Here is a 25,410-nt window from a genome sequence, read left to right as displayed (position 1 = left end):
TCGGCACCAGCATCTCAGCAAGCAACTCTTACAAATGTGGGGAAGTGGATGGCTTGAGTTCAAGAGTTCCAGACCAGCCTGAGCAAGAGCGAGATGCTGTCTCTAAAACTAGCCAGGCACGGTGGTACATGCCTAAAGTCTCAGCTACTCCGAGGCTGAAGCAGAAGGATCACCTGAGCCCAAGCGTTTGAAGTTTCTGTAACACCACGGCACTCTACCCAGGGTAACAAAGTGAGACTCAGTCTCAAAAAATAAAAAATAAAAATAAATGTGCAATTTGTTTTAGCACCACCCAGACAGTGTTTGCTTTTGCTTAAGATTTCCTCTTTATTTTAGGTCATAGGTGAACCACTGGAGGGATATGTCATTAAAGGAGTTGGGAGGACCATGGCAGACAGCCCCCTGAACTCCAGCTCCAGCTCGGTTGCTGACTGGCTCTGGGGCTGCAGTGAGCTCCTCCTCACCCTCTTGGCCTCCCTTTACCCACAGTAGGCACACCGAGGAACCCTGAGCAGATCATGTTGAAAGTTCCCTCCATCACCACCAAGTCTGCCAGGAAAAGGTGATCCGTAGATGTGAGCCCTGGACACGATCTCCAGTCACAATAATAGGTCCAAATGGTGGAACATTTTTACGAGATATTTTCCCAGTTGGAACTAGAAGACACAGGGACATGCATTCTTTTCATTTTCTCAAATTTCTAAATAATCTGGATATAAAACTTTTATCATACAAAAAAGTGGAAATGAAAGTTTTTATTATTAATATATTGGGGTTTTGAAAGGAAATTTTACTTTTGGACATCAGTTACTGCAGATCACTCTGCATATAATATTACTTAGCCTTTATTCACACAGGTCTCTGCAGTTACTCATTAGCCAGCAATGTCCCGTCCAAATCCTCAGCACCCCCCTCACTGACTCAATAAATACTTCTAGAAGCTGACTCCGAGTCAGGCACTGTCCTGCACATGGGACGCAGCCAGGGTTCTTGCCTTACCCTTCTTGGCGTGGGAGGATGATAATAAAAAGAATTAGTAATAACAAATTAAATATTCATGTTTATAGCAAAACCTAAAATTAAGAGAGATTGTGATAGAAAGTGACTAGAGACTTCTTTGGACAGAGTGGTTTTTAGGAATAAGTGACCTCAGGAAGTGACATTTATGGGAAGATCTGATTGTCAGGAGGAGCCAACCACAGTGGGGAGAGGGCAGGCAGCGCGAATGGTGTAAAAGCCCAGCAGGTAGAACAAGCCCTGCAAGTCTGGGGGGAGAGAAGGACCAGTGTCTCTGGGCTCTGTGGGCAACCCGAGAGTGGGAGGAGGCGAGGAGAGAGAAGCTGCAGGCCAGGTGGTCCAGGGAGCTCCTGAGTGTGCAGAGCCGGAGGAATCTGTATGGTGATGAGCTTCCCTAAAGGATGAATTTAAATATCCGAGACAGGTGTGGTGCATTTAGGGAATTTAAATTGCATTTATAGTCAAACACTGGAAGCAACCCCCACTACGTTCACCAACAGGACAAGAGTGAAATACTCATGATACAGTCATGGGATAAAATAGCATATGGAATGAAAAGTGAAACTTTTAGAGAATATAAGACAGGATGGGAATATGCACATGATGGATATGAAAAGAAACTGCCAGGACACAGATCTATTTTATTGTTTGTGGGCATGGGGAGTATGTATGCGTGTGAGGACGTGTGTATCCACTAAAAGGTAAACTCTTCTGACAACTAGAAGAGTGCCTGACACTTACCAGGAGCTCAGAACCCATTTCACTAAATGAATGAATGAATACACGTATTCAGGGACTCTACTTTAATCTTATCCCTCCTTTCAGGTTCTCTCTCCGTAGGGATCACTTCTACCCTCAAAGTCTACAATTTAATTCCTATCTTACAAAACAAACAAACATGTGCAAACATCCACTGAGCCAATTCCCCCACAGCTATGCCCTCATTTCACTGCTCCTGTTCTCAGCAAAAGCTCTGGAATAAGGAAGAGGTGGCTCTGAAGTTGCTGCCCCCGCTTCACCTCACATGCTCACTCCAACGATGCCACATGGCCAGGCCTCTGCTCTCGGGGTCACTTCCCCTCTAATCTTTACCACGGGGGGCGGGGCGTGAGGGAGTGTGCAACACACCTGAGGACTTTCTCCTTCTCCACACATTTTCTTCACTCACCTTCTCACCTTGCCTGGCTCCTCCTCTAAACCTGAGCATCTTCCCAGAGCTCTGCGCTGCGCTCTCTCCTCTGCCATCCCTATAATGACCTCTTCCAGCCCACAGCTTTAAATGCCATTACAGGCTGGTGTCTCTCCTAGTGTCTCTCCAGGCTGCCCCACGAGACATACACACACCTGACAGCCTAGTTAACACGTCTTCACGGACACAAAACAGGCATCTCAAACTCTTCATTCACCCCAGCTTTCTACTCCAATCAACAGCACACTGCCTGTCTTGCCAAAACCCCAGGGCCAGCAGGACATCCGTCCTTAAGGAGCACCACAGTATGGAGCCCTGGGGACTCACCTTCCAGAACGCTCCTTCCAGCTCTCCACATCCCTACCAAGTAGCCAGCCCAAGCCATCTGCATCTCCTGCCTGGACTCCTGCAAGAAGTTCCGACCCTGTGCCCTGGCCACCCTGCCTTCTGTTCTTGGGAAGCAGCCAGAGAGACCCTGCCATTTCCCTGCCTATCAGCCTCTTAGGGCTTCTTCCTTCTAAGTGAGGCCTCTTAGAACCACGGCAAGAAATAGAATTCAAGACATCTTTTCTGTTTTTCTTTTGTAGTTTCTCAAACCAGGAGAAAAATAAAAAAAGCTGAACTTACAACAATGAAAAAAAATGTTCGTGGTCTATTGTCAAGACTCTCTGATAACCTGAATTTACACAGTGATGAAGACAATGCCTTTTTCTTATTGCCAGAGGGAACTATCCCCCCAAATCATTATGACAGGCCCCCTGAGCTAGGTAATTCTAATGCTGGTTCCCTAAACAGAAGACAGCAGAAAGGAAGGAATACACTTAGAGTGACCAAGCAGCAGGAGGTACCCGACAAGCAATTTTGGTTTCTATGTCCACCAGGGCCGAAATGAGGAGTAAGTGCAAGAAGAGCTCAGTTCACATATAAAAGGGCTCTTCACAACGTCATAGGTTGGGATCCTGGAAATGGTTTTAGCATGGGATATTAAGATTCTGCTCTTGTATACTTTAATGACTTCATAATATTTGTGCATTTCTTTTTTTTTTTTTTTTTTTTTGCAGTTTTGGCCAGGGCTGGGCTTGAACCTGCCACCCCCGGTATATGGGGCCAGCGCCCTACTCCTTGAGCCAGGCGCTGCCCATGTGCATTTCTTTAGTTAAAAATAATGCCAGCACATGAGATAGAAAGAAATAGGTAAATACTACTGGAAGCTAGAAAATAAAAAATAAAGTTAGCCCCATGTTAATGTGTTTTTGTGGTACCCTTGAGAACACTGTTATCCCTTTATCAGCATGTCTTCCTCTCCACGTGCATAACCAGCATCTTCCGTACACAATGTTCTGCAACCTGCTTCTGCACTTAGTAACGGACTTCAAAGATCCTCTGTGACAGCACATAGCCCTTCTTCACCTCACACCTGCACAATATCCTGTGCCATGGAAACACCTGCAATTCCCTAGCCCCACTGATAAGACATATAACAGGTTCCCAGTTTTTGATTACTAAAAACAGTGATGTGCTTGGATGTGTGTGTGGTTGTATGTATGTGCCCCATAGTGTTTTTGTGATAAATTCCAAGCAGTAGAATTGTTAGACAACCGTGCGTGTGTGTGTATGTGTGTACATATACATATATATATCCACAAATGTTGGTGGATACAGCTAAATTTCACTCCGAAGAGGCTGTGCTAATTTATACTCCTGACCCCACGCCTTGATTTCCTAAGAGTAGAGATTTCTATAACTTAAGAAAGAAATTGAGGTTCTTTTCTCATATACATATTAATCATATTTTTTTCCTTTGTAGTCCTTGTTCGTAGCTTTTTGTCAACTTATCTTTCAGAGCGGCTTCTTTATCCATTCATAATAGATCTTGCAAATTAAGGAAATGACACTGTTTGGAATTGTTTCCAAACATAAAGGCTTTGTAGGGTGTTTTTATTTTGTAGTAGTCAAATGTATTGATCTTTTTCTTCACGGCTTCCAGGATTCTTTTGTGTGTCCTACTTAAGAGGCTCTCCCTACTCTAAGACTACAGATATATTAATCATAAGCACTTTTTGAAACAAAACTTTTAGGAAAGTGTAAGAAATAACAATGGTCTGACAATCCAGGCTGCTTTTGACAGGAGCAATAGGCAAAACTGATTTAAAATATGCTTCATCCAAAGTGGGACCTCAGACTTGATTTCCACAAAGGCTGTTATGATGACAGCTAGAAAGAGACATTCTCAGCCACATATCTGAAACTCCTGGACCTTGAGCTGCTCTGAAACTCAAATCACATCTGCACACGTTCTCTGAGTGTGCGCCTGGCTGTATTTTTATGGTACTGGGGAGATGGATGGAGACAACACATCAGAAAGATATGCACATGTGAAACTCAGTAAATGTAGAATATAAATGTCTTAATACAATAACTAAGAAAATGCCAGGAAGGCTATGTTAACCAGTGTGATGAAAATATGTCAAATGGTCTATAAAACCAGTATATGGTGCCCCATGATCACACTAATGTACACAGCTATGATTTAATAACAATAATAATTTAAAAAAAAAGAAAGATGCATGTTTCAGATGGTCACTAGCGATATTGCCTAAAGATTTACTACCCAGTGGAGAACCACCAGCCAAGTATAGGATGTTTACAAGAAAAACAGTGCAGATTGTTTACTTAGATCTTTTAGTATTAAACACCTCTTTTTTCCAGAAACAATAGAGAAAAGACTGTTCTGTAATAAAGGCAAACAGAAAACAAATCCATCAATCAACAAAAAGCCCACCTTTGACAGAGTGGAGGTAAAAGTTGTCCTTTTAAGCCACACCTTACTAAGGAACTACGTGTGTGTGTGCACACGTAGGTGTGGGTATGTTCTTATCTGGCTGCTGGGAGACTTCAGCTAAGGTAGATGGAGGGACTTTGAAAACCAGTATCACATCACTAGCTGTGTCCTTGATGGTACTCCAATACTTCCTAGCCAACTTGATGGAGATAGTTTTATTTAACATATTTTTTTCACTTATGTAAAAGGCTAAGAAAGAGCATGTGTGATTTCTAGTTTACAGATACCAACAAATGAAGTTTACAGATACCAAATATCTTGCTTGTAATTTCCCAATTCTAGACCTGTGGCTATAGCCACACCATAAGGCGATTGCCTAAAATACAGATTCCTGGGCCCCAGCCCCAGATATTGGAATCCAGCCTCTCCATAGAGGCCCAGAGACCAGTATCTGTAAAGTCTCATAACTGATCCAGCTTGAGAATCACTACTTTTTGAAAAATGTAAACCTGTCTCTTCTGGTGGGCTTCCTTTTTTTTTTTTTTTTTTTTAAATAGTGCCTTCCTTGCACATGGTCTTTCATTCTCCCCATTCACTGAGCTGTGCACGTAAGGGTCGTTATCTGAAGAACACAAATTCTACCACCCCTGGGATTAGGATGCCTACTTGCCGTGCTTAAAACTTTACTCTGCCCATAACTAACCATCTTTTTTGTATTTTTTTTTTTTTTTTTAGAGACAGAGTCTCACTTTGTCGCCCTCAGAAGAGTGGCATGGTGTCACAGCTCATGGCAACCTCCAGCTCTTGGGCTTAGGTGATTCTCTTGCCTCAGCCTCCCGAGTAGCTGGGACTACAGGCACCCGCCACAACACCCAGCTATTTTTTGTTGTTGTTGTTGTTGTTGCAGTTTGGCCAGGGCTGGGTTTGAACTTGCAGCCCTCGGTATATGGGGCCAGCGCCCTACCCACTGAGCCACAGGTGTCGCCTACTGTCCATCTTTTAAAAAGTGACTTAGATTGGAGATGGTGTTCATGAACCCACTGCAATCAAAGAGGGAGCTGAACCCTTAGCTGAACTTTTCTGGGTCTAAGATGAAATAAAAAACAAGGTATATTCTTTCTGCCCAGCAAGCAGATGAGTACTTTTAGCAGGAGAAATACAAAAGCCAAACAAAACAGCAGTCTCTAAAGGTCAAATTAACATCAATTCATGCTGACTCAAGTCTGAATACCAATGCAAAGTCAGACGAAAACATCTCAGCCTTTCACATAGCCACTGAAAAATGAGTAAAAATTATAATTTCCAGTAAGTGACAAAGAAAGCATCAAAGATAGTTCAGGCAACCCCAGCAACGTATTCTATTGAACTCATTACTTTGTTTAGGTTCAAGATGTTACTGGGTGAAATGGTTAGCAGCTTTTAAGAGTCTCTAATATAATTGTCAACAATAAGAATTTGTGGTAGTTACAGTACCCACAGTTTAATTTTAGCCAGATGCTTTTCCCAATTTTTACATTTATTTTTAGCCCACCACATGGCTTCAGTGGAAACTGAAAACGAAGTTAGGCACAGTTTTCATCACTGATGCAGAGTGAAAATAGTAACACTTGGTGTATTTTGTGCAGATGATCTTTTAGGAAACCAATAAAACGCACTGTGAAATACTGTGAGTCTAGATACGCCATTGCTACTGCCCAAAGTATCTGCAAGCAAGAGGGAAAGAGAAAGAAAAGTGGTGTCATCGGCCAGGATAGCCTGAACACACCGCAGGACCTTGTAGCGCCTTGTTTGCAGCTTCCATTCAGAAGGCTGTAAATTCTTTATTTAGAATCAGCTGTCAGGGACATGGTAAATGGCCAACATTTCTAAATGGTCAACATTTCTAAATGATATTTTCACAAATTGAATTGTCACAGTAACTCTGACGCTAGAAAATGCTTAAACTCTTTATTTCTCTCTCTCTCACACACACACACACACACTTTAAAGGGAAGTGACAGGCTCTCTTTGGCTTTGTTTGTTGTCTGAATTTGTTCAGATGGCACTAGGTGAGTGTGTGGGCAGGTGCGTAAACCAATCAGTATGCTATAATATGCAAATTGTTGAGGTGACCACTCAACTCAAAACTTTAAAGTTTCAGAATCCATTTACTAGCCCTTACCCTGGGATAAAGTCTTTCTCCTCCCACAGAATGGGAACTGTAAGGGGGTGGCATTCCTGCTCATGCAGAATTTGCATGTGAGGACATTTCAGAGACCTTGTGTTTTGCACTAAAGTTACCTTCAAAAATTAGTATCCCACAAGCACATATAGCAGAAGTGGAGGGCAAAGAGTTTGTTGAGAAGCTATAAACTAAGATCGACTTACCGGAGACGTGGTTAATCGGAGGATAGTGCCATTTTTTATTTCATTGCGATTCTAGAAAAGGAAACAAAAGGCGATGTAAATCTTTAAGGTAAAGTAGAGAACAAAGGCAAATATAATCTAGTAGATACTTATATAATAAGCATAATTACAATTCAGTTTATTTCTGTTGAGTAATGTTTTTCTTTTTTTAATCCTTTTTTGTGGGGACAGGGGATAGGGCCTCACTCTGTCACAGGCTGCAGTGCAGAGGCATCCTCAAACTCTTAGGCTCAAGCAATCCTCCTGCCTCAGCCTCCTGAGTAGCTTGGAGTTCAGGCATGCATGACCATGCCCAGTTAACCACTTGAGTAATTTTTGGATTATTTCTACCAACAATGTTAACTTTCTATCAACTCACTGATAAGATTCAGCATAGAGAAAATGAATATAAACCCAAAGAAAAGAAATGGGGCCCAAGAATAACAAACAAATTAAGTCTTTTTTAAAAGTTACTAAGGGCAACCTTAATTGACTCAGCAATTCCATTCCTACATATATACTCAAGACAATTGAAAACCTAGGTCAATACAAAAAGTTGTGCAGCAACATTCATAGAAATACTATCCATAATAATAACCAAAAAGTAGAAAAATCCACATGTAGCAACTAAGGAATAGATAAACAAAATGTGGTAAATTCATTCCACGGAAAATTACTAGTTCACAAAATAAATGAAGTACAAATGCATGGTGCAACCTGGATGGGCCTCGAGAACCCTGTGCTAAGTGAAAGGAGCCATGCTTCTGCTCGATGCCCGGAAGTCAAGACCAAACAGCACAAACGAGAAGACGCAAATGCATCTGTCTCCCCTCGGGAGGTATACCTGAAGTGCATTTTCTGAAGTTATCCCTTAGCCTCTTGGGCACTGAAGCTAGAATTTCATCGGCAGTTTTATTTTCTTCCAGCAGAGGACACACCCTGCTCAATTTCCAGAGGAAGCTTTCCAGGACTCACCTGGCTGCATCCCCTACCTGGAGCACTGAGGCCAGGAGGTTAACAAATATGAGGATGGCTGTCCTGCACAGCTAAGGACCAGCCACAAGCTGGAATTTGCTCAGGATGCAGCAAGTACACTGAGGTGGTGGGAAATTTCTCAATGGGATGCCCAAGACGTAGAGAAATCGCCTGATCCCTCTGTCTGACAGTTCTGACAGCTGATTGAACAATAAATTTTAAAAAAAGTTTACCTGAAAGGGAGCAGGTGTCAGGCCAGTACTCCCCCCCAAAGAAAACTGTATGTGAACATTTCTTACCAAGTGCAGGCAGGCCTGTAAACCCAGCCTTGCCCATTCTGAACCCCATGTAGTCCATTCAGTTTAGTCTAGACTCTAGAGCATGCCTGGACACACGGGGCCACCTCCGGAGAGGGCCAGCGCCGTGATACCAGAAGTGCACAAGTATGTACTGACTGGCCACGTGGCAGGCAGACTCCGGTATGAGATGCAGAAATAAATCTATGTCATTTTTACTTTATTTTTTTTATCTCAGAATATTATGGGGGTATAAATGTTTTGGTTTCAAGAATTGCTTCTGTACAGTTTGATTCAAAGTTATAAGTGTGCCCGTCACCCAGTGTGCACTGAATTTACCCCTTCCCCACTCCGCACCTGCTTAATCTCCACCAAGCCATCTTTAAAACCTCTTTTGAACTGTAAAATCCTATGACTGTATAAGAACTGAAGAGGAAGACAGTAAATACTAATTATAGAGTACTAAGGAAGCTGAATACACAGCATATGTCTCCTTCGCTCAGGTTAGACAAACTGAGAAAACATAAGAACATGGAGAACTGAAGTATCCTCTGAAGTAGGGATTATGGAGAGCCCAGCTCAGAGTAGGGACCAGCAGCCATGCGCCCTGAGCCCTCAGACCAGGCACACCTGTTCAGGTAAGACTTGCAACAGGCTTCTCCCCAATAGGGAAAAAGGCCCAGTCTGTTCTTCCTGAACTTTCCAATCGCATAGGGAAAGAGGCCCCGAGGGTATGAAGAGGCCAAGAGAGTTCAGAAATAATCTCTCCTCCTGAAAATTTGGAATTAGAAAGAGACATTCCCAATAACGTCAATACACTAATATTTATTAAAAGGCAGTGGACTGGGTTATTTGATTTTCATGCTTATTTAACCATCATAATAACTCTATGCCCATGTCAAATATTAGAAAGCCAAGCTGCTGAGAGGGTAAGTTACTTGCCCAAGATCATGGAAGAGTAGAGGAGAAAAGACTCCAACCCAAGCAATCGGAGGCTGTGCTCTACCCATCTGAAAAAGGTAAGATCCAGATCCTATATTTATCCTTAAAGGGGTTAGTTTTTACCCTGTCGGTCAACATACGTGAGAACAAAGAAGTAAGACTGGGGTTAAGGAGTGCTCTGCAGATTCCCAGGGCTTCCTTGACACACCCACGGCTATGTGTGGGGTGCCGGGTAGGAGGAGGGCTCAGCAAAAGGATGGTTTCACCAGAGAGAGGGTAACAGCACATCTCAACGCTCTGAGGCATGAAAGGACAAGACATCCCCACAGAGCAGAGAAGAGTCCTGTGTGGTCACTGAAGCCAGAAATGAATGAAAAAAAGGCAGACACACCACTGGAAAGGCAGACCGGCCTTTACTCATGTTAAAAAGGAGGGGTTGGATTCAGATCCAGAGTGCTCACCATTACACGGGGAACCACAAGAGACATGAATTGACCTTTTCCCGATAGGACAGACAAATGGTCAACAAGCACATGAAAAAAATCATCATTATCCCTAATCATCAGAGAAATGCAAATCAAAAACACCCTGAGATACCACCTATCCCCAGTGAGAACAGCCCACACCACAAGGTCCCAAAGCTTCAGATGCTGGTGTGGGTGCAGAAAGAAGGGAATGCCTATAAATTGTTGATGGGACTGCAAAGTAGTACAGACCTTTTGGAAAGAAGTATGAAGAATCCTCAAAGAGCTAAAAGGAGAGACCTCCCATTTGATCCCACAATCCCACTAAAAAGCATTGTATTATCATAAGGACATCTGCTCAGTTCACAAGTCTAAAGATGTGTTAACAATCCAAGTACTCATCAACCCATGAATGCACTAATAAACTCTGATGTATGTATACCATGGAATATTACTCAGCCATAAAAAATATGAAACTTCACATCTACATTTACCTTGATGTATTTGGAGAACATTTTCCTAAATAAAGTATCTCAAGAATGGAAAACAAGCATCCTGCATACTCAACTTTATGTTGAAACTAGTAGATCAACAACTACAGGTCTCCAGAGTTGGGAGAAAAAAAAATACTATTAAATTCAAGAAGGGGGAGGGTCCCTGGTAAGTCCCCGCCTAACATGTACAGTGTAGGTACACAGCACACCCCCGGGGGGATGGACTCAACTGCCACCTTGGACTTTACCTTACAAATGCAAACAAAGTAATCCAATCAAAAGTACCCTCAAATTAACTTGAATTTTTAAAAAAAATTCTTTAAAAAATTAAAAAATAATTTTTTAAACAAAAAAAAATTTTAAATAAAAAAGGAGAAGCCAGAGGCAGTGGGTGAAAGCCTAGCTCTGATTGGCTGTTCATGAATATGCCCTCTCTGTGGAGGGGGCCAGTGGGCAGCAAGGCAGGCATTCCTGTTCCCGGGGAGAAGGAGAATCACAAAGCTTGTGCTTTGGGAAAACTGGTGTGTCCTGCTTCACGAGAAAGGCACAGAGGGTGGGGAGAAGCGGGGTAGAGAAGAGAAACTGTCCATCCCACCCTCACATTCCACTGGACACAAGAACCCAAACCTTACACTGTCTACAGTAACAGTACTTTGCCTTCTCCCTGTGGCTTCCAGAAGTCTGCTGCCTTGTCAAATGGCGTGACTGTTCATCACAGGAACTTGCTGAAAGGCCCAGAAACTTACATGGAAAACCTTAGTTGTTTCCACCTTGTGAGTTTTTGAGTCCTTTGCCCTTCTACTGTCCCACCAATCCTGGCCTGTTGTATCATGACCCAAATATGCTGTGACAGACCCACCTAAATCAAACGTCTAATTCTCATTTTTTTTTTTTTTGTTACCCTGGGTAGAGTGCTGTAGCATCACAGCTCACAGCAACCTTAAACTCTAGGACTTGAGAGATCCTCCTGCCTCAGCCTCCAGAGTAGGTGGGACTACAGGTGCCCCCCACAATACCCAGCTACTTTTTCTATTTTTAGCAGAGACAGGGTCCGGCTCTTGCTCAGGCTGGTCTTGAACTCCTGAGCTCAAGCAGTCGCCCCTCAGCCCCTCAGAGTGCACGAGCCACCACGCCCTGCCTCAAACTCCCATTTTGCACTACATTCTGATTTCACTTTTTTCTTTTATGGTGGTCTTCTGATGCATCGCCTTGACCAGGTGATAGTCTCTGCTTATTCAAATCCTGATGTAGGTACCCTGTGAAGGTTTTTGCAGATGTGATGAAAATCCATACTCAGTTGACTATGAGTAAGGAAGACTATACCAAGTTATCTGAGCAGGCCTGACTCAGCAACCTGAAAGGCATTGAAAGCAGAGAAGAGGACTCCTGGAAATGGGACCAATTCCACCTGTGACAGCAGACTCCGTCAGAGCCCTGGAGTTTCAGCCTGGGCTGTGGACTTAGAGTTTGTCCCCCCAGTCATGTAAGGCAATGCCTGGTAATAAAGCTCTGTCTATATCCTATGTTGCTGCGTCTCCGGTGGAACCCTACGGATCAGGAACACGTCTGCTGACACACTGCCAATGATGGTCTTCCTGACCACAGTGGGCCATAAACTTATCACCTTTGTTTTATCAACAGGTGATGTTGGTGACACTTGGAGCCAGCTTTCAATCCAAGCAGCATTCAACTAAGGCAGGGTCACCATTTTCATATGTGACATATAAAAGTATGAGGAGAATGGGGGAAAAAAGGAGCCAACACCTCATTCCCCTGCCCCAAAAGGGAAGAAGGATTCTCAAAAAATAGAGAATATAAAAATAAACAATATATCCCTCAACAGAAACAGATACAAGCCTCTCTAGGAAATGAGTCTTTTCTTGTTCTTGTTGTCATTAAGAGACAGGATGTAGCTCTGTCACTCAGGCTGGAGTACAGTGACATGATCATAGTTCACCTCCAACATTTGGGTTCAAGAGATTCCCCCACTTCATTCTCCGGACTACAAATGGATAACACCACATATAGTTTTTTGTTTTTATTTTTTGTAGAGATGGGGTCTCACTATGCTGCCCAGGCTGATCTTAAACTTCTGGCCACATGCAATCCTCTTGTCTCAGCCTCCCAAGAGACTGGCATTAGGAAATGAGTCTTTACTCTTCCAGTTTTCCTATAAAATCTTCAGGCCATCTGATTTAGAGTCACCATAGTTGAACATAAAAATGCAGATTTCTTGGGTGGCGCCTGTGGCTCAAGGAGTAGGGCACCAGCCCCATATACAAGAGGTGGCAGATTCAAACCCGGCCAAAAACTGAAAAAAAAAAAAAAAAAAAAAAAAATGCAGATTTCTGGACCTCCCCCCTCCACAGCGACTGAATGAGGAGCCCAAGATGCTGTATTTTCCTGCCATCCCAAGTAATTCTGAGGCCAAATGAAGTTTAAACCATCACAATCTAAACTTTCTTAAGACTATCCACACATTTGGAATAGGCATTTAGAATTTCAAAGTAATAAAGTCTGAGGCGAACAGAGCTAATGCTGGCCCCTCAAAATGAAAAGAAAAGCAGCAGAAAGAACATTTCTGTGGGGAAACATCCCGACTGCACACAATGTTCGAGCAGAATGACAGTGGCCCCCAGCTGTCATATTTACTCAGACCCAGCAGTTCCAGACTGTACTAGCCCCTGACATTCACAGGCATCTCAATGGGGCATCTTTGTGCTTCTTCACGGAACTAGCTCATCAACTCAGCTTCTGTGTGCACTGGATAATAAGATCCTGCAGAAAAATGTTATTGTTGTCATATGTTTCCCTCTGAAATGTGCTTCTCTCGGTATGCCAACTTTCTACTTAGTTACACAAATTAAGAATTATTATTGCCTGGTCAAAAAAATTCCCAAGTCTAGGGCCCTTCCTGTTATTTAGCGAGGACGGCAGGAGGTCCCAGGGGGAGGGGGCACTGGCCATCCCAGGGCCCAGGCCCCGGGGGGTAGGCAGCTCCAGAATCCTTCTCCCTGACTAGCTCTCTCCTCTCTCTCTCTCTGTGTCCTGTCTACCTCTGTCTCTCTCTCCAGATGTGAGGGGCCCAAAATACCGCTGTTCTTTGGATCCATTTCTTAATCATCACACAGACTGATTTTCTGTGCAGCCCTGATCCCTGTTGTCTGTGGTATGTCCAATTGCTCGATCTTCACATCTTTGGGCTAATGAAACAACAGAGGGCAGTGCCTGCCACACTGGTTGCTAGGTTACAGCACAGTGCCTCTAGACAGAGGGCTCCAGGGCTGACAGCCACAGAGGTATGTCAGAAACACCCTATCATAAAATCAGAACCCCCCCAAAAAACACAGGGGAAAAAAGCTTAGAGGTGGGGGTGAGGAAGAGGATGAAGAGGGAAAGGAGCCAACTGCTGTCAGTGCCTATCGCCCAAGGCTGATGTCCTGACCTTCCCAGGGCTACTCACCATCAGGGACACACCTGCCACCAGGTTACAGCTGTAGCATTTTAGCTCCACCCATTAAGTGAAAGGTTTGTGGTTAGATTTCTTTTCTGCTTTTTTTAATGTCTCCAACTGGATTTCATTCTCAGTTGCTTTCGTTTTGATTTGTTTTGTTTTCCACGCATCATTTTACTCACTATAGCACCCAGATATCCTGGGAGCAATTTCCAAAGCCAAGAAAAGAAAGAACATGATAGGTATGAAGGGCTGATCTATTAATTACCAAGGTGTGGTCTGCAAATACAGCATGTGAAGGTGGAAGGCCTCTTCCACAATAAATGGTTTGTTCTCTTCCCATCTGTGGTAAGGTCTGGGTCAGCAGGAAAACAGAGAGAAGCAGGGGAAAGGGCTCCTGGGAGCCCTGGGATCTACCAGGGCACTGCGAGCCTGAGGGGAGCGGCAGAAGGAAACTGCCAGTCCCTGCAAGAGTTTTACAAGGACTAGCGGAAGAGATAAAGAGCAATGCTTTTCCGGTGATGGCAAAGTTACTTCAAAGGTGCATGTACTATTAGATATCTGCTACTGCTTAAAAAGCAAAAAAGGAGTCCCCTCTTAAAAGGCAGAGAAATTATCTGCCTCTGTACCAAAGTCCACGTGGCAGGAGTGAAAACACATCCACTTTTACCCGGTGTCCAAGCCCAGGACTAAAAGCTCAGAGCAGAATCCAGTTCATGTCCATGTCCCTCTAGCACCTAAGATGAGAATGTAGTGACTCAGACTAATGGAAGGTGACTATATAGATGGGAGTCTTGGATTTGACCTTGAAGTTAGTTCAGGCAGCCCTCCTGAACACAGAAGCTGAGGGAGACACCTCGGCATCCCAGACAGAGGGGCAGCACCAGCAAAGGCTCGGCGTGTGCATTAGAGGGGAAGACACGCACTAATAAATCTCCCTCCTGACAGGTGCCATGCTGGGAAGACATGGAGGGGGGAGCACCACCGGGCAGCAGTGGTCTGGTTGTCTGGGAAGGGCAGTGGACCGGCAGGAGGGAAGCCCTGAGTTGGGTCTGGGCCAAGGAACTTCTCATGTAACCTGGGGCACGTCAATTTGCTGAATTTGCTTAAGTTCCTCACCCGCAGAACAGAGGCAAGGGCCTCAGTGCCAGAGGGTAAGTCTCTCCTCTCCTTTTTCTTTTCAATGCCATAAACAAAGAGGAAATGTTTAAGGCTGCTGAGCAAGATTGGTGATATGACCCTGAGGATGTTTTAGGTAAATTAACCTGTTAGTGGCAGTGAATGGGATCTGAGTGGAGTGAGTTCAGGAGATGGAGAGAGGTGAGAAAGGAGGTGAGAGAGGACGATAGGGCTACCTCCCACCATGGCAGCACTTGGCACTTGCTAACTCAGGCTGCAGGCTTCATCCTAGAACTGCTGGTTCCTAGCATACACCAGCCTCAGAGTCAACCGCTCAGTAGATAAAGATGCAAAAGTCTCCTGACTGAGAAGCTCTATGACAAAGATATCTGCCTTTCCTCGTGTACATAGCATGAAAGAGTCAATAGGAACACGTTTTTGGTGGATGATTTTGCAATCTATAACAAAAACCTTAAAAATGTTCACAACTCAAATTTATTTTAAAGAAACATCAGAGATGCAGGCTTTTTACAATGACCTCTGTATCACTGTTTATAGGAGAGACTACACTAAAAGCAAATGCAACTACTCCAGTTATTCATTTATGGTCTTACACCTCAAATCCACCATTGCTGGCCTTGCTTGGTGACCCTGCAGTTGGGTCCTACAAGCATCTCCCATTGGCCAGCTGGGGTAATGTGACACCGCACCAATAGAGGGCGCAAGAGTGATTCTGCCAAGGCACAGGGAGGTGATTACCTTTCAGACCCACTCTTAATTTTTTTTTTTTTTTTTTTATTGTTGGGGATTCATTGAGGGTACAATAAGCCAGTTACACTGATTGCAATTGTTAGGCAAAGTCCCTCCTGCAATCATGTCTTGCCCCCATAAAGTGTGACATACACCAAGGCCCCAACTCCCTCCCTCCATCCCTCTTTCTGCTCCCCCCCCATAACCTTAATTGTCATTAATTGTCCTCATATCAAGATTGAGTACATAGGATTCATGCTTCTCCATTCTTGTGATGCTTTACTAAGAATAATGTCTTCCACTTACATCCAGGTTAATACGAAGGATGTAAAGTCTCCATTTTTTTTTAATGGCTGAATAGTATTCTATGGTATACATATACCACAGCTTGTTAATCCATTCCTGGGTTGGTGGGCATTTAGGCTGTTTCCACATTTTGGCGATTGTAAACTGAGCTGCAATAAACAGTCTAGTACAAGTGTCCTTATGATAAAAGGATTTTTTTCCTTCTGGGTAGATGCCCAGCAATGGGATTGCAGGATCAAATGGGAGGTCTAGCCTGAGTGCTTTGAGGTTTCTCCATACTTCCTTCCAGAAAGGTTGTACTAGTTTGTAGTCCCACCAGCAGTGTAAAAGTGTTCCCTTCTCTCCACATCCAAGCCAGCATCTGCAGTTTTGAGATTTTGTGATGTGGGCAATTCTCACTGGGGTTAGATGATATCTCAGGGTTGTTTTGATTTGCATTTCTCTAATATATAGAGATGATGAACATTTTTTCATGTGTTTGTTACCCATTCGTCTGTCATCTTTAGAGAAGGTTCTATTCATGTCTCTTGCCCAGTGATATATGGGATTATTGACTTTTTTCATGTGGATTAATTTGAGTTCTCTATAGATCCTAGTTATCAAGCTTTTGTCTGATTGAAAATATGCAAATATCCTTTCCCATTGTGTAGGTTGTCTCTTTGCTTTGGTTATTGTCTCCTTAGCTGTACAAAAGCTTTTCAGTTTAATGAAGTCCCATTAGTTTGTTTTTGCTGTTGTTGCAATTGCCATGGCAGTCTTCTTCATGAAGTCTTCCCCCAGGCCAATATCTTCCAGTGTTTTTCCTATGCTTTCCTTGAGGATTTTTATTGTTTCATGCCTTAAATTTAAGTCCTTTATCCATCTTGAATCAATTTTTGTGAGTAGAGAAAGGTGTGGGTCCAGTTTCAGTCTTTCACATGTAGACATACAGTTCTCCCAACACCATTTATTGAATAGGGAGTCTTTCCCCCAAGGTATGTTCTTGTTTGGTTTATCAAAGATTAGGTGGTTGTAAGATGTTAGTTTCATTTCTTGGTTTTCAATTCGATTCCAAGTGTCTATGTCTCTGTTTTTGTACCAGTACCATGCTGTCTTGAGCACTATGGCTTTGTAGTACAGACGAAAATCTGGTATGCTGATGCCCCCAGCTTTATTTTTATTACAAAGAACTGCCTTAGCTATACGAGGTTTTTTCCGGTTCCATACAAAACGCAGAATCATTTTTTCCAAATCTTGAAAGTACGATGTAGGTACTTTGATAGGAATGGCATTGAATAGGTAGATTGCTGTGGGAAGTATAGACTTTTTAACAATGTTGATTCTTCCCATCCATGAGCATGGTATGTTCTTCCATTTGTTAATATCCTCTGCTATTTCCTTTCTGAGGATATCATAGTTTTCTTTATAGAGGTCCTTCACCTCCTTCGTTAGATATATTCCTAGGTATTTCATTTCCTTTGAAACTATGGTGAAGGGAGTTGTGTCCTTAATTAGCTTCTCATCTTGACTGTTATTGGTGTATACAAAGGCTACTGACTTGTGGACATTGATTTTATATCCTGAAACATTACTGTATTTGTTGATGACTTCTAGGAGTCTTGTGGTTGAGTCTTTGGGGTTCTCTAAGTATAAGATCATGTCGTCAGCAAAGAGGGAGAGTTTGACCTCCTCTGCTCCCATTTGGATTCCCTTTATTTCCTTGTCTTGCCTAATGGTATTGGCTAGAACTTCCAGCACTACGTTGAATAGTAAAGGTGACAGAGGACAACCTTGTCTGGTTCCAGTTCTAAGAGGAAAAGCTTTCAGTTTTACTCCATTCAGTAAAATATTGGCTGTGGGTTTGTCATAGATAGCTTCAATCAGTTTTAGAAATGTGCCACCTATGCCTATACTCCTCAGTGTTCTAATTAGAAAAGGATGCTGGATTTTATCAAATGCTTTTTCTGCATCTATTGAGAGGATCATGTGATCTTTATTTTTGCCTCTGTTAATATGGTGGATAACGTTTATGGACTTGCGTATGTTAAACCAGCCTTGCATCCCTGGGATGAAGCCTACTTGATCATGATGAATGACTTTTTTGATGATAAGCTGTAATCTATTGGCTAGGATTTTGTTGAGAATTTTTCCATCTATATTCATGAGTGAGATTGGTCTGAAATTCTCCTTTTTGTTTGGGTCTTTTCCTGGTTTTGGTATCAGGGTGATGTTTGCTTCATAGAATGTGTTGGGGAAGATTCCTTCTTCCTCAATTTTTTGGAATAATTTCTGCAGTACAGGAATAAGCTCTTCCTTGAAGGTTTGATAGAATTCTGGAGTGAAGCCATCTGGACCAGGGCATTTTTTGGTTGGAAGATTTTTTATTGTTTCTTTGATCTCGGTGCTTGAAATTGGTCTGTTCAGACCATCTGTTAAAGGTAGATGACCATTGTCTTCTTGCTTGGAAAGTTTCATTAGAGAAGTCTGCGGTCACTCTGATGGATTTGCCCCTGTAGGTCAACTGGCGCTTACTCTATTTCTTCCTGGCTGAGTCTAGGTAGAGGGTGTGATTCCAAATATTGATCCATTTCCTTCACATTGTCAAATTTCTGGGCATAGAGTTTCTGGTAGTATTCAGAGATGATCTCTTGTATCTCTGTGGGATCAGTTGTTATTTCTCCTTTATCATTTCTGATTGAGGTTACTAGAGATTTTACTTTTCTATTCCTTGTTAGTCTGGCCAATGGTTTATCTCTTTTATTTATTTTTTCAAAAAACCAACTCCTTGTTTCATTAATTTTCTGAATGACTCTTTTGTTTTCAATTTCATTGATCTCTGATTTGACTTTGGATTTTCTTTTCTTCTACTGAGTTTAGGCTTAGATTGTTCTTCTTTTTCCAATTCCATAAGGTCTCTTGTGAGATTGTTGATGTGCTCTCTTTCTGTTTTTCGAATGTAGGCATCTAAAGCGATGAATTTTCCTCTCAAAACTGCTTTTGCAGTATCCCACAGGTTTTGGTAGCTTGTGTCTTCATTGTTGTTATGCTCAAGGAAGTTAATGATTTCCTGTTTTATTTCTTCCTGCACCCATCTGTTATTCAACAGAAGATTGTTTAGTTTCCATGCCTTTGGGTGGGGTCGAACATTTTTGTTAGAGTTGAGTTCCACCTTTACTGCCTTATGGTCTGAGAAGATACAAGGTAAAATTTCAATTCTTTTGATTCTGTTGATATTTGTTTTGTGTCCCAGGATATGATCAATTTTGGAGAATGTTCCATGGGGTGATGAGAAGAAAGTATATTCTTTATCTTTGGGGTGGAGTGTTCTATATGCGTCTGTCAAGCACAGTTGTTCTAGGGTCTCATTTAAATCTCTTATATCTTTGTTTAATTTCTGTCTAGAGGATCTGTCCAGCTCTGTAAGAGGAGTGTTAAAGTCCCCTGTAATTATGGTATTATCAGATATCATATTGCTCAGACTGAGTAAGATCTGCTTCAAGAATCTGGGAGCATTTAAATTGGGTGCATAAATATTTAGAATTGAAATGTCTTCTTGTAGTTTTCCCTTGACCAATATAAAGTGACCATCTTTGTCTTTTTTGACTTTAGTCGCTTTAAATCCACATGTATCTGAAAATAAGATTGCAACTCCTCTTTTCTTCTGAATTCCATTTGCCTGAAAAATTGTCTTCCAACCCTTGACTCGGAGCTTTAATTTGTCTTTTGAAGCCAGGTGTGTTTCTTGCAGACAGCAAATGGATGGCTTGTGTTTTTTCATCCAGTCAGCCAATCTATGTCTCTTCAGTGGGGAATTCAAGCCATTAACATTTATTGAGATAATTGATAACTGTGGTAGTATTCATTCGTCTTATTTGGTGAGAGTCCATTGCTTAATTTTATCTTTTGCATCAGTGTGGAGGTTAGGTTCTGTCCTTTGATTTCTGAGTTCTTACTTTGCTGCTGATCCATTGTGGTGGTCAGTGTGCAGAACAGGTTGAAGTATTTCCTGTAGAGCTGGTCTTGTTGTGGCGAATTTTCTCAATGTTTGTATATCCGTAAATGATTTGAATTCTCAGTCAATTTTGAAGCTTAGCTTAGCAGGGTACAGAATTCTGGGCTGGAAATTGTTCTGTTTAAGTAGATTAAAGGTAGATGACCATTGTCTTCTTGCTTGGAAAGTTTCATTAGAGAAGTCTGTGGTCACTCTGATGGATTTGCCCCTGTAGGTCAACTGGCGCTTACTCCTGGCAGCTTGCAGAATCTTTTCTTTTGTCTTGACTTTGGACAGGTTCATCACAATGTGTCTTGGAGAAGCTCGGTTAGAGTTGAGGCCACCTGGGGTCCGATATCCCTCTGAAAGTAGTGTGTCAGAATCTTTGGTGATGTTTGGGAAATTTTCTTTTACAATATTCTCTAGTATGGCTTCCATTCCTCTGGGGCATTCTTCTTCCCCTTCTGGAATTCCTATAACTCGTATGTTGGAATGCTTCATAAAGTCCCATAATTCTGACAGTGAACGTTCTGCTTTCTCTCTCTTCTTTTCTGCCTCTTTTACTGTCTGAGTTATCTCAAGAACTTTGTCTTCTACCTCTGAAATTCTTTCTTCTGCATGGTCTAACCTGTTGCTGATACTTTCCATTGCATCTTTAAGTTCCCTAATTGACTGTTTCAGTTCCTTCAGGTCTGCTATATCCTTTTTATATTCTTCATATCGTTCATCTCTTATTTGATTCTGTTTTTGGATTTCCTTTTGGTCATTTTCCACTTTATTAGCAATTTCCTTCATTGTTTCCATCATTTCTTTCATTGTTTTCAACATGTGTATTCTAAATTCCCTTTCTGTCATTCCTAACATTTCTTTACAGGTGGAATCATCTGCAGTAGCTTCCTCATGGTCCCTTGGTGGGGTTGTTCGAGACTGGTTCTTCATGTTGCCTGGAGTTTTCTGCTGATTCTTCCTCATGGGTGATTTCTTTTATCTGTTTCCTTGCCCTAATTTTCCTTTCACTTCCTCTTGCTCTTTAAGTTCTTGTGCAGTTGCGGGCGGGTTTAGACGGATTGAACACACGCGACCATTTGCCGTTTTTCCACTGTTTTAGTCCTCCTCTTGGGGTCCAGAAGTCTCTCACTGACTCCCTATATCCTCATAGGAGTGACGATAGGCAGGTCCCACCAGCCAGAGATGCCTGGAGTCCTATCTCCCCACACTTATGGTACCCGGATGCAAGGAAGCTGTTACTCATCTGCCATCTTGCTCCGCCCCCCCCTCTTAATTTTTATACGGAAGTGCTAAGCCCTGGGCTAGGACCTCGGGCACCGCTCAGCTCTGCTCTCCCTCTCAGGGGTCACCTCTAAGCAGTTTTGACTACTCAACCTTCTAGCAATAGGGACACTTCTGTAGTCCAGCATAGCCAGTGGGCCAAGCTTTCCTCTGACCAGTGTCTGCACCACCCCAGGTGGACAGTGATGTCCCTGTGGTGGCCACACCCTCTTGAAAAGCCTCAGGCAAGGTACAATGCCCACTTTTACCTTTAGCTCCTAAGCTGCCCACTACTCCTCAGGCTGGAGGACCCAGTCACTTTTCTGCAATCACTTCTATACCCATGAGAGTCCCTTTTTGGTTCTTTACTTACAGTTATCCAGCTTCTACTAATTGCTAATCCTTTAAATTGAATTTTTCCTGTTCTAATACTGATGTGGTTTCTGTGTCTTTTTTTTTTTTTTACGCAGAATATATTTAATTCCATCATATAAACTAAAAACAACTTTACCAACAGAAAAATGTGACCACAAGCTACACACAATAAAAGATCAAGCACATATATACATGGAAAAATCATGCCAATTAAATAAATGTACTCAGAATTTCCATTAATATTAGTATGCCATTCTTTGATTTTTTTGCTGACATGCAGTCCAGGAAAAATTTAAAACATAAAATTTACAAGTCAAGACAATCAACCAACTTGTTTTGATTGGACTCTCACTGATATACCAAATCTTTCAAATGTCCCCTAATAAGGAGAAAAGTTTAAATGAATTATGATAGAGCAGGCTAATAATAAAGAATATAGTCATCAACATGCTGTTATAAAAAAATCTTCAATAAAATGAGAGCCTGGAGCATTGTACTGTGAGTGACAAAAGCAGGTTACAAAACAGCAGTGAAGTTTGAGCTGAAAGGGATAGAATACAGCATGTGTGCACCTTGAGAAATCCCCATGCCCACATGGGCAACACCATTTACATTGATAGTCACTTGCAACATGGAAAAGAAGGGGAAAAGAAGGGGGGGATGCTTGCTATCGTATTTGCCCAGTCCAGCTAACGAAGATCACCTATTCTTCAAGGAGAGAAAGCAACCTCCCTGGTTTTGGACATCGGGACCTGTACAAGCCGAGTAAACCACATCAAACAGCCTCATTTTCCCATATATTTGAGATAGAGACATGATTGCCAGACTCTTCTTGCTGCACAAATTTTAACCTACCCCTTAATCAAATGACATGTGCAAATGTTTAAACCTAGGTTGAAATGGGCAAGTTAGAGCCTGTGTCTCAGAAAGCCACAAAGTGCTGGAGACGAGCTGCACTTACAGGAAAGAAGTTCATGCTTGCAAAAAGCATTTTTAAAGGGCCATTCCAGTGGTATTAGCAGGGATCACTAAAGTTACTACTACAGCTGGGCAGATACCAACTCCAGAGCCTGTTCTAAGCAAAAAAAAAAAAAAAAAAAAAAAAATATATATATATATATATATATACACACACACATACACTAACACTGGTCTATGGAGAGAAGACATGATGTAAACCTTCACAGCCAGGAGCCATGAAGTCAAGTGGACAGAAACCCCAGGGAAAGAGGAGTGACTGAGCGTGGTAGTGTCACCTGGCATCCTGAACTCAACCTGCTGTGGTGTGAGCCACCCAGATGCTGGTGTCAGATGGACCTGATTCAAAGCCTGGCTTCACCACTATCAGCATTTGGCACAGCCCCTGGCACAAAGCAGGTGCTCAATAAATAGACATCATCTCTGGGTCTCCCTTTCCTCACCTTCAGTTGAAGACAATCATGCCTGCACCACAGAGTGTTGCTGTGGGGATTAAACCAGACGGTGTCAATACAGCCTCTACTTGGTACAGTCAATACATGTGTGCAGATCCAACATGTCACTCATAAAAGGGGGCAGCTTTAGTAACAGATACCAAAGAACAAGGAAAATCTGCCAACGAAGGGGAACAAGAATCTCAACAGAGGAAAAAAGCACAAGTCTACCTATTCAGTGCCCTGCCTAAGACGCTATACTGCACAGATTCTTCTTCTTTTTCTTTTTTGCTGGTCATGGATATCTCGGCAGTCCAGCGAAGCCTATGGATCAGTTCTCTGAATAGTTTTTTAAGTGTGTAAGATAAAATCCTCAGGCTTGCAAAGAAACCAAACAGCTATAAAAATACTTTCTAACTTGTATCATAGTAACATACGTGCTGCTTTATCAATGCAGGTGTCGGCAAACGTTTCCCAGAAAGAGCCAGACAGTCAGTATGTTAAGCTCTGCAGGGTGGAACATCTCTGCTGCAACTGTGATATCTACAGAAATGGGTATGGCTGTGTTTCAATAAATTTTATGTATGAAAACAGGCGGCAGCTTGGATGTGGTGCCCAGGCCATCACTGATGACCCTGTATTAATACATGAAATAATAAGATATATTTAAGATCTAATAACTGCCATGATTCTAATTAGTTGCAATGATCATAAACGACATTTTAGAGATGACTGTAATAACAGCAATAAATGGAAACATTGCTAATTTCTACTGTAACAAAGACATAAGGTGGCTTGTTGCCTATATTTGTGGTTAAAGTAATGAAAAATTTACCTTTTTCATACAGTCATGTTCATGAAGCCCAGATTATAACAGTAGCTTTTCTTTATACTTAGAAGAAAATCAGAGTCCCTGCCATGGTTGAGACAGCTCAGCCTGATGTGGCCCTGGCCAACATCTGCAGTCAACACCCTCCCTCCCCCAGCTCACTGTTCTGTTCCCTTTGTTCCCAACTCTTTCATGCTTCTAGGCTTTTGTACTGGCTGTTCCTTTCCCTGCAGTGCTATGATTTGACTCCTTGTGATCAAGTCTTGGCTCAAATGTCACCTCTTTAGAGAGACAGTCCCTGATGCCTTCCAGCAACCGTGACCAAGGCCACAGGTGGACACCCAGAGCCTTGGAGAGAGATGGAGAGTGGCCCAAGTTGGCACAGCTACAATGTGAGGACCAGATCTCAGACATTAACCATGGTCAGCACAAATCAAATCCAGAGAGCCTATCAATGCCTTAGTTGGTATATAAATTGGTTTCTCAGGATTCACATGGTTGGAAGACTAAGTGCCTTAAAACTTAACTTCTGGAAATCATGTCCACCCACCTGGAGACTGGTTTCATTGATGTTTAGTTGTCTGTAAACTTGAACCAAGCCAGGTCATATTTCTGACCCTTTCTTGAACCTATATTCTAAGACCTGGCTAGAAGACTAAACCAAAATTGCAACACCCACCATGACCTTCCCCCATGTCTTTTGGGGGTGTTTCTCCAGTCTTATTTATTTTCTTCATAGTACTTAACCCCAATCTATTATAAAAATAAATACTTCGTTCACTGTCCAAAAATTTTCTATTTCCACACCCACAAGAACATACACTCAAAACTAACAGGCTTCTTGGTGTTTTCTTCAATACCAGAGCCTAGAACAAGGCTTGGTATATAAAATGTGTTCAATAAATGCTTTTTGAATGAATGTAATGGATATTATAATCATAACAGAGCCTGGAGCAAATGTCAAAGTAGATCTATAAACTAAAGCTAATTGGCCACTCTTGCCTTCAAAGACAGAAATAATATTTCCTCCTTCTTTCCACAATGCAAATAAGTCTCAAACCATCTTTTTTTTCCTTTATTCTACCATGTATAACCTTCAGTCAGTCAGTGGATGTTTATTTCACATCTACTATGAGACACATGTATCATTAAGCATTTTTTAAAAGAGAGAATTGAGACACATTTGCTCACATTCCACTACCAATCCACGTGTCTGCAGTGAGTCCCACATAGAAATGAACCATTTCCATCAGACCGTTCACCAAAGCCACAGCCAAGTGGCCCTAACCCTGATGCTAAGCTACAAACAGCCCACACACCTGTAATTACTCTTCAGCTCAAACAGCCGTCCAGAACTATTCCCAGAAATTCACCTGTTCCGG

General features: G+C 42.3%; 1 protein-coding gene across 8 annotated transcripts in view; it reads right to left on the bottom strand.

Moving 5' to 3' along the window:
• Nucleotides 1–25,410, bottom strand: part of ELMO1 (engulfment and cell motility 1) — a 576,900-nt gene that overhangs the window by 397,655 nt on the left and 153,835 nt on the right. For all 8 annotated transcript variants that reach the window (XM_053608836.1, XM_053608837.1, XM_053608839.1 and 5 more), the window contains one exon: nt 7,356–7,406. In XM_053608836.1, the coding sequence (XP_053464811.1) occupies nt 7,356–7,406 (51 nt within the window). The remainder of the gene's footprint in view (nt 1–7,355; nt 7,407–25,410) is intronic.

The sequence above is a fragment of the Nycticebus coucang genome, chromosome 11 (genome assembly GCF_027406575.1).
Source record: "Nycticebus coucang isolate mNycCou1 chromosome 11, mNycCou1.pri, whole genome shotgun sequence".
In the NCBI taxonomy this organism is placed as follows: domain Eukaryota; kingdom Metazoa; phylum Chordata; class Mammalia; order Primates; family Lorisidae; genus Nycticebus; species Nycticebus coucang.
Note: the sequence above shows the minus strand (reverse complement) of the source record. Positions and strands in the feature narration are given on the sequence as shown.